The sequence below is a fragment of the Drosophila hydei genome, unplaced genomic scaffold (assembly GCF_003285905.1).
Source record: "Drosophila hydei strain 15085-1641.00,03,60 unplaced genomic scaffold, DhydRS2 tig00008128-arrow-arrow-pilon, whole genome shotgun sequence".
Lineage (NCBI taxonomy): Eukaryota > Metazoa > Arthropoda > Insecta > Diptera > Drosophilidae > Drosophila > Drosophila hydei.
The window spans coordinates 736,209-751,948 of NW_022045838.1; the positions used below are offsets into that span (position 1 = coordinate 736,209).

Below are 15,740 nucleotides of genomic sequence, written 5' to 3' on the forward strand. Positions count from 1 at the left end.
TGAACGTAATTATGACATAAATCAATCGCACAAAGTAGTCGGAAACTTATCATGGCATGGGCAACAGCTGCACAGAAATAAATACTTAACTCATAAATGGCCCACGAATTGAATGTATATATATGTGCATATATATGTATACATATATATGTATGTACATATAAATATATATATATAAATGTTTTTTTTTCTATATATAAAAGCTCGTGGCTCGGGTGTCTCCGCATTTACCTGCACTTTACATTCTCTTTATGTTTACACGAGTATTAATATTCTCGCAAAAAAAAACAAAACAAAAATGTGAAGAGCAACAGAAATATGCTTTAGCCAGTAATTGACTAAGACATACCCTGTACTTGTTACGTTGCGACATAGAAATATATAGAGAGAGAGGTTAAGATAAAAAGATACAAATAAATAGACATAGATATAATCAGATACAGGTAAATAAAGATAGATAGAGATAGAAAGATGGAAGGATATATTTATCCTGTACGCAACGTATACCCAATTTGTGTTCAGCTTTATTATAGGGTGCGTCAATATGTATGACCATCACGAATTTTTGAACTCACGCAGTACGTTATCAGCAGATAAGAACAAGCTGCCGTAACAGAAGCGCACAATTCGTATTCATTTAGATACAAATGCAAATTACTTCTCAGAAATCAGTTTAGCCTGTGAGGTGCAGCTGAAACCGGCGCTAGGTGGCGCTTTGTGGTTTCAATTAAAGAGTTCTGTATTTAGAAATAGGCTGACAGGCAAACGAGTGGTCGAGTGGCATAATCTCACTCATGGCTCATAAATCAAATTGACGCCCACAACGGAAATAGTTGGACAACAACTCAATTAAAGAATGAGAATGAGACTCAATTAGCTTACACTCTGATACTTCTGTCCATCCGTTTATGACCTTCAATGCATACAGCTACAGCTAGCAAATACCCACAGCTAGATATCACAATTTCGAAATCCATTCAGCAGCTTCTAAAAGCACTTAAAATTACAAACACAAGCGCAGTTGCACGGACACACACATGAGCAGAAGCAAATGTCATGCAAAAATCCAGCTGGCAAAGTTCACGTTTGACTTTTGACATATGAACCTGGTAGGTAACTGAGCCTGTCAGGCTTTATAAATATTTGAAATTCACAAGCGATGCACACAAATTGAAATGCGAACTCTTGTATAGTTCAAATATGCATATCGAAAATACCGAAAGCTACGAGCATGCGTTAAAGTCAAAAGAAAAGTTTTTTAGTGAGAATTCCCATAAACATATATTATACAACTTAGGACTATGAGAGCAGCTCTCGTACTCCTTTAGAGACTTGACCGTTTTTAGCTTGCCTCGACTGTAGATCCTGTATCAAGAAACCCAAATTCAGATACATTTCTAGATCAGTGCAATGTCTTTCAGCTAACCTCTTCTTTCAGCCTCCTCCTACTGCAATGTTTTACCGTTGACCAACCTCAATAACCAGATATTCTTCATCCAATATCGAAGTGTTCTTCTCTTGTTGCTTTTGTATTGGCGCCTTCTGTGCTGCGCAGTGGCATTTAATGAGTTTTGTGTCTAGTTCCTCGTTTTGCACAGCATGTGGAGCTGAAGAGAGATATAATGGAGCTGCTACTGATGGGCAGCTTGATGTGATGCGATGTGATTCGCTTCATCTGCAGATGCTGGCACAGTGAACTTAATAAGTTGAGAAAGTGTGCAAAGCACAAAGAAGAACATTAGTTAAATGAACTGGGTGATATTGAAATCGATTAGAATCAGAAATATTCTCTAAATAGTGCTCATTCAGATGCATTCAGTGCTATGAACTAGTTTTCTATTAATAAAATTAGCTAAATTGCTTGCTTTCATTTATAAATACTTTCGATTTGTAATTTACACTCATATGAAATTAATATGAACTAGTTCCGCATTCTATATACCTTAGTAAAATCCAATGAAAATCACAAATTTGCCCACAAAGGAGCTAGTTCATAAAAGATAGCTAGAATATATTTTAATTGATGTTCAAATCATTATTAAGTCAAATATTCCGTTAAATTTAGGAAACTTAGCGAAATGAACTAGTTCTAAATTGATAAGGACTCGTCCCACGTATTAAGTGAACTTGTTCTAAGCCAATCAACTAAAAGCCAGTTTCACTGTACAATATCTTTTCCACTGACCCATCCATTCAACCATCCATCCATCTGTCCAACAGCTGAGAGAGTATAATCTGTATAAATGTGAACGGTCTGCGTCTCGGGGGGTTTTCTCTGTTTCTCTCTCTCTGTCTCTGTCTTTGCCTCTGTCGCAGTTTTTAGCTGTGTTACCGTTGCACGTTTTTCGTTTTGTTTTGATTTTGCTGCTTCTTCCCACACGCACACCTACACAGACTCACACACACACACACTCAGGCACAATCAGTTAGCGCTAGCACACATAGATACTGAGTTAGTCAGTCGGCAATCGGCAGAGTCGGCAGTCGGCTTGTTCGTTTTGTTTTAATTCTTTTGCTTCGTCGAGAGTCCAAAGATAAAGAATGAAAATCGTGTTGGAACTAAACTGAACAAACGGCTGGCCACAGTTCTAGATACTTTCGGCTAGCGCTCAGTCGCTCGCAGCTACGACGGATGGCAATAACAGCAGCAGCAGCAGCAGCCAACAACAAAATAAATAAATAAAACTGTTGCTTGGAAAACTACAGGCGAAGAGTTTTCGACTTGTCGAGTTTTATTGTAAAGCAGACGCCGAGCGCGAGTGCGAGTGCCAGTGCCAGTGCTTGTCGCGCTTTTCTATTTTCGCCTCAAGTGCAGAGCCAGTTGCAAAATGAAACGAAATGAAATGAGAAACATCTTCTATATATAAAACACGCGTGTGTGTGTCTTACTTTCTAAAATAAAAATCATACATCTTGCATCGGCAGCCTTGCAGCCTTGCAGCCCAATTTTTTAATGCAGCCTATGTAGTGCAGTGTACAATATGTTGGCCATAAAGGAGTGTCTTATACGCGAAGGCGTGCTCAATTTGGATAGTCCCATCCATAGCGGCTCTCCCGCATCCACGCAGCGACACTTTCAGCTGCAGTCAAGCAAAAGCAGCGGCAATATGGATATGCCACGCTATCGCAGTTAGTATAAACATATATGAACATCTATACTGATATATACAGATAGGTACAGATATGCATATATCTGAAAACATTCCTATCGTACTTAGATACGTTTTGAACATTTGCAATTTGCGAACGCCTACGCCTACACTTTTAGACAGTTGCCCTGTAATTGAGTCTGTGTGTGGACAATATTCATGACAATATTCATGATTGCTTCGATGTGTAAACAAAGAGCGTATTACGATCCCTATGGAAGTGGTGCAACACTTAAGCCCATTAAGTTGCACACTAATTGCGCTTTAAGCTAACCAGCTGTGATAATTTATGTTAAAAGCAATGTTTAAATTAATGTATTGATTTTTTGCTTTGCTAAACAATTTTTTTAAAGGGTATTACTCAGTCGTAGATTGTAATTGTCAATTGTCATTTGTTATATTTATTAATACTCAAATATTACAGCTTGGTTTTTGGTATTTATATCGATTTCCAAACAATAGTTGATTTTCTTATTACAGGGTATTACTCAATCGTAGTTTCTTTCCTTTTCTGTAATATGTAATTTGTTTTCTATTTATACACAAATATATTGTATTTATATAGGGTTTTAGTGCTTATTCAGAGCAATTGTTTATTGCGATTATTGCAGGGTATAAGGTAGTCATATATTGTTTCACTTTTTATGTTCAACTTAAGTCAAATACTGTTTATTAGTCAGTTTTTTAAACATATCAATTTTTCTGCTTATGCAAACAAATAGTTGTCATATTAGAGGGTATTACTCAGTCGTCTCAGGCTGTACCAGTCATTATATCTTGCATTTATATCGGTTTCTCTTTCCTCATAGGATATAAAATAGTTTTCTTATTACAGGATATCGCTCTTATTACAGCATATATCTCTTGTTAGTCTTTGTATTTATATTGATTTCAGTTTTCATAATTTTGTTTTCTTCCTAATAGAGTATTACATAGTCGTATACTGCCTGCTTTACGCTGTGCGTATGCTATATCACTTGTTATTTTTAGACTCTGGCGTCGTCTTCGAGCACTGTCCACTGTTCGGTGTCCACTGTTCACCAGCTATCTCAGCAATTTCCTATATAAATTCTTTGCCATGTTATTGTTTAATAACTGTTAATGATTTCTATAGCCTTTGTTTACCTACTACAAATTGTTATTGTCTCTCGCTCCCTACCCCCATTACAGTCTGGCATATCGGTTGATAAAAAGGGTTCTTAAGTTTAAACTAAGTTGGTCTGTTGTCCACACACCCAGCCGGAGATTGTGTAGTAGTGTTGTAAAACTGTCGGCTTTTATTTAATTTTGATTGTTTTAAGATACCTATTTCACGTTTACAACAACTACAATCGCTTTATAGAAGGGCTTAAGAGCCCAATAAACGCCAAGCCAAAGGCAGACAGCCGATCCAACAAATGTTCCAATCGAAATTCATTTGCAATCCCCATTGAAGTTGTTCTACAATGGAAGTCAGGCAATAAAAAACTTGAGTTGAGTCTTTAAAAATATTTTCTAAATATAAATAATGATTGCCAATTAGCTCATTTATCATTGCTGTCAAACAGAATGGCAACATTTTGTCAGTCATTAAATTCGAAGATATTTCAGATTTTTTCATCATCATCAGTAGAGAAGAAAACATAAATTTAAAACGGGTTTAATAACAAAATTTGTGAATAGCTGTATTATGTTACTATCTTTTTGTGTAAAGTAAAATCCCTCGAATCGAATCAGCAAGAATATATGCTAAAACATAAATGTATTCAATTTGAGAGGAAGTCTACAAAACATTCATAAAATTTGAAAAAGTTATCGATGAACAGGCAGAAAGTCGAACAGCAGTAGATAGACTAAGCCTTTGATGCTGGTAATATATAATTTGACAAGCATAGACCTTGTTTTGGTATAATTACAACTTCTGTATAACTTATACAAAGAGTGAGAGTAAGTTGAAGCGAGTTGAAGTCGGAGATCCTAGCTGCTGAGCCATGTGATATAAGACCATGGACTTAAATTAATAAAAAACAAGCATAAAATGAAAACCTAATTTCTTAAACCCAAGCTACTTAAATGTTATCCATACATAGCTCAGGGTGCATGAGGGTGCTTAAGCGCTTTTAGTGTCATTACATAAAGAATTTAGCACTCTGGTGTTGCACCAAGCACCATCACAGAAGTGTCAGAATTGTATAAAGATAACCCACGTGCCAAGGAGTTGAACATTTTATAGACAATCGATAAGAGATATCGATATGTGAGTGAATGAATTGTTCTTGATAATTAAATTTGTTGCAATGCATTGCATTGGCAAGCGGCATAAAAAACGTGAATGTTATTTTTAGAGTTGGGGAGACAGACAGAGAGCAGAGCGAGCAGAGGCTGTCGCTGTCGATGTGGCTGTGTCTGTGTTGGAGGCACAGTTTCTTGTCTGCCACTTGACGACGTCGACGATGTGATGTGGGCAGTTTGCCCTTGCGTTTAAAAATAAGACTTGCAACTGTAAACAGCGACTGCAAAAGCGACTTTTTTTATACACAGAATCAATTGAAAGTGGACAAAGGCAAGGTATATGGTTTTAATAGTCAAAGGGTGGTCTATTTGTTATTGATCAAGATTGAAAGCTGAATCAATGAAGCTCTAACTGTCGTGTGTATGACAGATTGCAGAACTCAACGTTAAATAGATACAGATACAAATATATAATTAGTTAAAAGCTAGAATAGTTGAAACAACAGCTTGGCACGAGAGTCCGGGTAGCTCTTAGTCGAGCACTCCCGCTCATAGCACTCCAACTTGCTTGTTTATGCAGTATCGATTCCAATTTTTAGTGCCACACAAAGTGCGATGTGAAGTTTTCTCCTGCTGTTTGACAATTTTCGTTATTGAGTCGCATGTGGCAAGTTAGTTTACTCTAAGCTTCGTTGTTTCTCTCCTTCACTTTCCATATTAATTATGCAACGAATGTGGCCGAGGCAAAAGCGAAACAATCGATCAATCAGCTTGCCACATACGATGGGCGGGGGCCAGCAACAACAAGAGGCAGAAGCGTTTGGTAATAGGCAGTCGAAGCCACAAAAATGTTGCACAGCCAATTTGTAGGCTGCCACTCGATTGTGGTTGTTGTGATTGCTGCTGCTGCTGCTGTTGTTGTTGTTGTTGTTGTTGTATGCAGTTTAGTTGCGCGAATCAACTCTCAGTTTTTTTTTTCTCTTTTTTCTGCCAACAATTAGTTAGTCGACTTTTCCGCACAGAAGCGAAACCAAACGTTAACATGCAACACAAAAAAAGTTTGTTTAATAAAACTGAAAACGAAACGGCAAGCTGCCAAGAAATATAGCAAATGCATTTTCTTGTGGACTTTGTTTATTTATTACGATATATATCTTATTTTTTTTAGAATTTGGCAAGCAAATTGCGATGGAGAATTCCGCAGCTGAATTTGCTTTTTGTTTAGGTTTTATACTGATTTCCATGGATTTCGAATAATGCGTAATTTATATGCTACGTAAATTCTAAAGGCTGATATTAGATATATGGAAGGTTTTTAATTCAATTAAGTCTTATTAAAAAAGGGCAAGCATATAAAAAGAGGGGGAGTGGGTGGCGGTCGAAATTGTCTGGCTAACGTGGGCGGGTCTTTCAATTTTATAAACCATAAATGCTTTGCTCTGTGGCCACAACTCGAGCTCCGCCCACACACAGACGCAGAGCCCTTCAAGAGCCATTGAAACAATTAAAATAATTAAACGGCTGTTGCCAAATGTAAGCCTTGATGTGTCTACCTACAATTAATTTGCTTAACATTTTAATAAACTCGATTTGTGTTGCTTAATTGAATTAATTATTTATCGACTTTAAATTTAGCTTTTCTGCTTTGTTCCATGTTTGGAGGTTTTGAATGTGAAATAACAAATCAGTCAAATCTAAATATGCCTCAGTTCCGGAGCCAAGATATTTGTATGTGCAGCAATGTTGTCTTCCTATACAGATATATAGACATCGTTTTGAGTTCTTGTTGTTGGTTATGCTCGACGCTTTCACGCATTACGTTTGTCTTCAATCGTAAACTTTTAAGTTATATATATATATAATCTGATTTGCCAAGGCAAACTGAAAGGGCTAGGTCGAGTGGCCGAGTGCCTCATACCTTGGGACAGCAACAGAGAATGTCACAAAGATTGCATTTAACAGAATTTTCTAGTGCGCTGCTTTCCCTTCGCTAATGTAATGTTGTGTGCTATAAAAAGCCGAGAGCAACCCTCACCTCACCTTGACATATTAATACGAGTGCTCAGGTGCAATTTAATTGCTGCCAAGATTTACTTGGCGAGACGATTTGGCCCCGCCCCCCCTCGCAGGTATGAGAACGCCCACAAGTACCGTGGGGCGTCCTGTGCTTGTGCGCTTCATGGAGCTGTACGAGCTGCAATGAATTTAGTCAAATTAAGATTTTATTACATTTACTTTGCACTTTCCTTCGTATACAACTATATTTCTCTCTCTCTCTCTCCATGCAGAAACTACTTTTGCGGCCTCAAGTGACTTATCCACAGCATCCGCCACTGCCAAAACTAGCTGCCAGCAACAACAACAAGCAGAACAACAACAAGCATCAGACGAATCAGCTGGCTCGATAACACGAATCTCGTATCGGGGACAGCATCCGCACTTTCATCATCATACAACGCCAGCCTATTATACGGATTTGCAGCTACGCATCCATACGCCAAATGCATCAGATGATGGTGCATTGAATGAGAACTATCAGAGTGTGTACAGTACGCCCAGCACTCAGATAGTTGAACAGCGTTGCTTTCCGGCTCAAGCCAACAATCAAGCAATCAATCAGCGTGCAAAATTTTTTCGACTTGGCGACTCTGTGTCCACAGAGAACAACAGCAACAGCAACAGCAGCAGAAGGCGCCAACGCAACAGCAAAGAACGCTGCGCCAAATCCTTGCCGCCCTCTGTGAACCCTACAAAAGGTGAAACCTACCAAAACCAAATCCAAAACGAAAATCCTATTGCCAGCCGTAGTAGTAGTTGTTGTAGATCACCCGTTGTAGTACAGGCTAGTCCCCAAGTAGGTGTTGCAGGCGCTGCTAACGGTCGCAACAGCCGTCATACACAGCGCTTTCATCAACGCTCTACCAAGCGGGCCGTACGCGTGCGTAGCGAATCACGGCCGATTAGCGCGCTGTACGACATAATATGCAAGGAGAAGGGCCTAGACGTAGGCAACAGCAGCAGCAACAGCGGCAGCAGCAGCAGCAACGAGCAGCAGCAAGAGCAGAAAGACAAACAGCAGGAGCAACCGGAGCAGGAGCAGCAGCAACATCTGCAACAGTTGAACAAAAGCAACACACTGGCGACCTTTTGGCCTTTGCATCATCAATATCACAGACATTCAATGAGCGGCAGCGGCAATCAGCAGCCATCGGATAAGCACCGCCAGCAATTGAACAAGCAGAAGCGCATCATCCGGGTGGTGCCCTCTGATGAGGTATCCACGGATGATGAATCGCCATATGCATTGCACTCTAGTCAAAAGACAACAAATCTGACACAGAGCAAGCCCATAGAGGCCGAGCCCAGCTACCTCAAGCAGGCAGAGCCGGAATTGACACCAACATCGGCGCCTAGCAGTAATGTCGAGCTGCTAAGGAAGCAGTCCGAGCCCGTAAAGAGCCATGGCCTAGTTTCTAAGTTGCCCTACTCAGCGCCTGTCTCGCAGCTGGTGTTGAGCTGCAGCGAGGAGCAGCCAATAAATATGAAAGGTCTATTTGTGGAGCCACCGAAATTATCGTTGCCGGAGCTAAGTCGTTGTGTCAAAAGGGGCAACAGCAAAAAGCAGTTGAAAGACTCTGATGAGGATCAACAAGATCAAAAGGAATTACAAACTCTCAGCTATGAGCCAGGGGAAGTTATTGAAACACTTACACGCTGGCAAGAGGAGCTGTGCTCCAGCATGGAAAAATCGATGCCGCTTTTAAACGGTGCTAAAGATCATAACAGTCATCATCATCATCCTTCTTATCAGCCTGAGCTTCATTATCAACATGATCATAATGAACTGTCCGCATCTCCCGACACACTCGATCACCTGCATTCTGTGACCGTAGACGATCCTCACCAGAACCTGAACCAGACCCAGTCTCAGTCTCAACCACAATCCAATCATCATCATCAGGCGACTAATGCACGCAGGTAAGTGGCTATTTATCTATGTTACACCTATCTATTTATTATCTGTGTGTAGCTCTTAACATGTTATATCTATAGTAAATGCAGTTCTGTCTGTAAATGCTTGATTTATATATATATATATATGTATATATATATCTGATAAAACAAATTGATTAAATATATATCTGATATATATTTAATCAATTTATTTTGATATTATTTGGCTTAGCTTATAGCTGACTTATCGTTCTCTGTTATTAGAGACTTTGCTGTGCTGAGGTGATCTAGAGAATGATTGAAATATCAGCGCAGGATATCTTCTAATTGGGCACTCCCTTCAAGAACACTTACTGGTTTTGAAATGCTTGTTCGAAGTATAATTCCTTTTTGAATTATCTAACTTCACATTAAGTTTCTGAACTTTTCGAACTGCCCTTCTAAATTTGCGTTGATTTTCTTCAAAATGTTTTTATCTTTCTGAATGAAAGAGAAACTACATTTTTATGTGAAACTGTAAACAATTTATTAAATGAACCATTGTCAAATCTTGACTCTCCACTTGATGAGCTTCGGGCATTCCTAATCCTGCACCGCTAAAACAAATCGGATTCAATTGTGGTTACAAATCTTCACGTTGTTCACTGTTTGTTACACAATTCCAAAGCCGGGCCCCCAAAGCAAATCAGTAACAAATATAACAACAGCAACATCAGCTTTGACTCTCTTGTTAACAAATCAAATCTTCATATTGTTAAAACATTTGTTAGTATTAATGCGCTGTTATGTTGTCTGTCCATTGTTTTGTTTTGATTTGATTTGAGGTTGAATGTTGAATGTTGGTAGAGACATCTTTAGCAGTCCAGTCCAGTCCAGTACAGTGCAGTGCAGCAGTTCCATCAATTATAATAAGATAAATCAAAAGCGAATATCGACCCCGACTCCGACCCCGGAACCCGACTTTAGAAAGCACCTGTTGTACGGTCGAGACTTTAAAAATAAAAACTGACAAACTGAAAAACCGGGCGACAAGTTTTCCATAGGCCGTTCATCGGCTTTCGCTACAAAAATGCCTCATAAAAGCGACAACAGAAAAGAGACAAAAATTAAAATACAAAATAGAAAAAGAGTGGAAAATTGTCAAAAAGAAACAACTGAGAGTGCTCTAGTCGGGAGTGCGCGACGGTTAAATACCCTGACCTCTGGAAAAATTCTATTCTATTAAAGCAATGGGAAGAAAATTTCTGGAAAAATACTATTCTATTAATGCAATGAGAAGAAATATTTGTATATATTAATAGACATATATTTAGCTGTTCAAGTCGTCAGTTCTTATATCGTAGTAGCTCTCCGATCGAGCGCTTTTACACACACACATACACAAAAGAAAAGTTGAGTCGACGCGACTGTTCATACTACTTAAGCATATATAAAGCTTAGTCACCACGCCTTTTGCTGCCTCTTACAATATACCCTGCTCTGGCAGGGTATACAAAACAAAATAAAGGAAAAACAAAAAATTAGTGAATTTATTGAAACGGCCTAAGAAAATTTGATCGCGTTCAATTAAATTTGGTTTTTATTGACTATATTGCTTAGAGCATCAGCATCAGCCTCAGCTATCTACTCGAGTAAACGTTTTATGGCCCAGTCGAGATTCAAAGGTGTCGCGTCTTCTATTTGGCTATTGCATCGCGTCGTCTCGTCGTCTCGTCGTCTGGCTGTGTCTTCTAACTAGTCCTGATTTCGCTTTCTGGCTCGGCCGGCACTGCAGCTGCGCAGCCGAAAAGTGGCTAACCGGTTGCTCAGCGGTGCATCACTTTTCCTTTTGTTTTCCCCCAGCGTCCCAAAAAGCTTCGCCTTGACATAGTCAACTAGTTGGAAAGTTCTTTTAGCCATGCAGACAACAGCTGGACTGTCAAATCTTTTGCCTGAATGCCTGCCAGCCAGATGATATATAAAAATTGGAAATTTCCATTTGGCAGATGTCTAAAAGTAATTGAAGCGGCGAGACGTTAATGATGATATGTCTGTCTTCGACCTTCTTAATTGGAATAGCCTTGAGTAGTAAAGATGCTTAACATCTTATAGTTGTTATGTTTGCAGTGAAAAAGGGGTATATAGGTTTTTGTGAAATGCTAAATTTGATGTGTGTCTCCGAGACTCTCACTTGATAATAGGCTAAGACTTTTTGAGCCGGAAAATGTAAAGACAAAATATATGAGATTTTAAAGCTAGAATGAGCCAATCTTATAGATAGATTATTATTGAGCTACTCTATAAAAATTGTAGACTTATTAAAGATTAACAAATTGGGAAATATTTCTTAAACAATTATTCGTTTCTTTTCGTTTTAAGTGCTGGTATTATCAAGTCGGATATAGACTCGAGTGCAACGTTTTTGCAGTACAAAAACTGCAGAAGCATCTTTGGCATTTCAAAACACAAAAACATATTGAATTACAATTCATTTTTAATTGTCTTAGCCCAATTATTTTCAAAGAGATATCCCAGCTCCTTTAGCTCTGCCTGTTTCGCTCTGACATTGAGCTCCCAGCTCGATGAGCTCAGGCCAACAACTTTTTATTGGCTAACCGAGTGGCTTACTGACTCGCGACTTACGACTTACTCGATGAGCGACTGCAATGCATTAAGGAAGTTGTAGTTGCAGTTGTAGACGTAGCAGCCACATGGATATTATTTACATGACAAGCAGACGACATTGAGATACTTTTTTCTTTTTTTTTTTGGCTACCTGCGCATGCCCAGCAGCAGCAGCAGCAGCGACAGCAACAACAGTAAATAACTTGTTGCGCTTTGTTCTTGATGAGATAAAAGATATATGTACAACAGGAACACAACAGCGATATAGCAACACGAATGTTCAGATACGAATGAGAGCAGCCAGCTACCTGGGCAAATTGTATGTGCGAATTTTCGCTCTTTGAGTTTTTGAGTGTTATCTTTTTGAGTTTGAGTTAATTTGTAGCTACGAGTGAGTTTGCTGTTGCGCCTGTGTGTATCTGCAAGATACAAAACTACACAAAACAAGCGGCGGCAAAACCCAAACAGCCAGCAGCCAAAAAAAAAACAACCTCTTGTTATTAGCTTCGCTTACTGGTTGTTGTTGGCTGTTGGTTGTTAGTTGTTGTTGTTATTGCCGTTGTCGTCTCTGCAGCTTGGGTTGGCAGAGTTACTTTCAGTTTGCCCGTCGGCAGTTGTTGAGCGTGTTTGAAGGCGTCTAGCTGTGCCGCATCTAGCGGAACACAACAAAAACTGTTTCTTTCTGTTCATTTCCTTGGCAAATTTTTGGTTAACTTGAGTTATCTGCGATAACTGACACAGTTACATTTGCTTGTAAGCTAAGCCAACACACAGTTTTGCATAATTTTACTGATAATATTTACCTTTCGTTTGCCTGCAGATTCATAACTCGGACACCACGTTCCGGCAGTCGTCAAAGTGCTGGCCACTCGTCGCCGCCACCGCCAGTTGGCTGCTACAGCGATTCATCCAACAGCTCGCCATCGCCCACACGCAGGCACCAACAACACCAGCAATCAACAGGTGCAACAACTGTTGATGTTGCAACTTCAAACGATCCCCAATCATCAACGAATGGCAATAGCTCTGCTTATGAGACAGCCGCTACCTCTGTAATGACAAATGCCAAGCAGTTGCAGTTGCAGTCACAACACATCGAAGTTCCTAAGAGCACGTCGCCAGCGGCTCAGACAAACGCAGCATCCAACATCGTTAATATACGCCCCACAGCCGGCAACTCAGGTGAGTTGAAACACTAAAAAAAAAATCAAACGTATTTGCTTTGTGTTGTTGAGTTTGTGATTTGTCCTTTTGTCTACCTTTCGTTTGTGCTATTGTTTTGTGCCCATTTATTCAGTTGCTTGAACTGTTGAATTTTAACTAGATGTAGATAAAGATATAGATATATTTATATATATATGATGCTTACTCAACTTCCTTTTTAACTAGCTTTTTAAACCATATTTGTTGCCTGAATCATGCGCATTCCGCTCCTAAATCTTTTTAGGCAGGGTATTTTCTCTGTGGTATTCTAACTATTATAGTCTCTTCTCTATACCGTTAAAATCTCTGCTTGCCATCATCTATGCTCACCTAGTAGATCCTGCAATATTAAGTATGATTTTTCAACTCTTAAGCTTGTCTTTCTTCTGCATTTTCGGCTTTAGTTTTTCTGGCTTTCCCACAAAACAATAAACACCATAATTAGCTCCCCTTTGGGCTCCATCAGCCGTAAAGGTGAACTGTCAACATTACTAAAACTGCAAATTAGTCGAAACCTCAAGAGTCGAACACTTGAAAATGTTGCCACATTGCTCTTTTTTTGTTTTTTATTTTTTTGAGCACTTAAAAGTAATTTGAACTAAATTAGATCTTGTATTGCTTGCCAATCAAGCGCAAATCTTTGCAAAGACCTTCAAGAAAATAAAAAATTAGACTTCAATACGTGTCTAAATAAATTATATAAGAAACAATCACAATTTTAAAATAATTATTAATATTATGATGCTTAAAGCCATTTGGCAATATTTTGCATTATCTGCAGATCTAAAGATTTGATTTGGCAATTTTTGCATAGATTATTTCGATACCAGACAAAAAGATAACATTAAATTGCTAAATAGTGAGTGAGACAGGGAGAGAGAGAAAACAAAATATATAATGAGCATACGACACGGCTACGGCTGTATAATATATTTATCAATTCAAACAAAAACAAAAACAACAAACTTTGATTCATTCAAAACTTTTTGCCATCTTCTTTTTTATTATCAATTTGTTAAAGGGTTTCATAAAACATTTTGACAGTCTCTCATAACAACGGCGCTTGAGAAAGTGCCCAAAAAACTTGATTGATTGACAAATTTACATAGTTCGTAAACTTCAGCTGATAACTTCATATGTCATAATGAATGCAGTCCTCAAATTCCCACGAAACGCATAAAAGTTCTTCAAATATCACTGTTTTCCACTTAAATTACTTAGCTTAACCCATTTTCCCTTGCTTTTTATTGATTCGATTTGATTAACAAATTTTGCAACGATATTTTTTATTATATATATCGTGTTTTTATTTTCGGGGCTTGTCTTTTATTATCTGGGCTTATGCGTTATTAATTTCATTTCTTTGTTTGTATTTTTTCACTCTTGCCTCATGTGGTTTCTTCGGGAATCTTTTTGTCTAGGGCAATGTTCGTAGCATAAAGTTTACTGATCTTTGACTGACGGACAACTGGACAATGAACCGAAGCTGCTCAACTTGTTTCTCTCTGACGATTTGGCAAGCTTTTAGAAGATTATTTGACTCAAATGGGCCAACGAGATGGGAGGCTAAAGAGATTTGAGGAGTTCAACTTGCTTATTAAATATTCTCCATTGAAAGTGTTAAAAGATACCTGATATATTAGACTTAAGTACAGCTATAGCAGAGGCAATTTAAGTTTTTTTCTAAATGATCGATAAGATATGATATCGATTAAAATCGATATTAAACTTTAGTTATTTGAGTATGCATTGCTCGATTTGCTAATGGGCTTCACCTAAAGTATACACGACTATGAAATACTTCACTATTTGTATACTTCGACCCATTGCTTGGCGGATAAACCTTTGTCATAAACAATGATCGCCACGATCAAGCAATGATTGCATATTATGCAATTCAAACACACTCTCGCTCTCTCTTTCGCTCTCTCACACACACACACACTCGCACAGACACTGCAAATTACACGTAGCTTTGAAATTGCTTTAATCTGTTCTAAAGATACTCACGCATATCCTTGAAAACATTTATTAATTGTGACGCAGCGATACTCAATACCGTTTCCTCGACAAGCGCCAACAAACGCAGCATTTATTTTACTTGCAACACCAACAACAACAGCAACAACAGCCGCTTTAACAATAACAGTCAGCAGCATCTACAACAGCAGCAGCAGCAGCAGCAACAGCCTTGCCACATTGTTAGTCACGCCACGCCCATGCCACCCCTTGCCACGCCCAGCAGCAAAGCGCCATTGATTGTGCTCAAAGCAACAGCTGTTGCAGCAACAGCGGCAGCATCTGCAACTGCCACTACAACAGCAGCAGCAGCAGCAGCGTCGCCTTCAAAGCGACGTAAAAATTTGCTTTCGCCGCTGCGCATCATTGGCAGTGGCGGTGGTGCAAGCAGCAGCAGCCACAACACGTCTCCGCAGTGTAGCCCACTCTTGAGCAGCTCCTCATCCTCGCCCCAATCCTCGCCAGCGGTGCGCACAACCAAAGCAAGTCGCCTGCGTGCCGCAGCGCTCGGTGAGTTTGTCATTCAGTCATTTGACACCAGATACATCTACACACACTCACACTCACACATCCACACACAGCGACACACGCACACCCTCT

General features: G+C 39.1%; 1 protein-coding gene across 7 annotated transcripts in view; it reads left to right on the plus strand.

Moving 5' to 3' along the window:
* Positions 1–15,740, plus strand: part of LOC111597740 (supervillin) — a 113,082-nt gene that overhangs the window by 48,639 nt on the left and 48,703 nt on the right. For 4 of the 7 annotated variants that reach the window (XM_030225267.1, XM_030225268.1, XM_030225271.1 and 1 more), the window contains exons 3-5: positions 7,649–9,338; positions 12,739–13,100; positions 15,168–15,650. In XM_030225267.1, the coding sequence (XP_030081127.1) occupies positions 7,649–9,338; positions 12,739–13,100; positions 15,168–15,650 (2,535 nt within the window). Of the gene's footprint in view, positions 1–2,764; positions 3,130–7,648; positions 9,339–12,738; positions 13,101–15,167; positions 15,651–15,740 lie in introns of those variants that run through there. The other 3 variants (XM_030225272.1, XM_023312589.2, XM_030225269.1) reach the window with 3 other exon arrangements.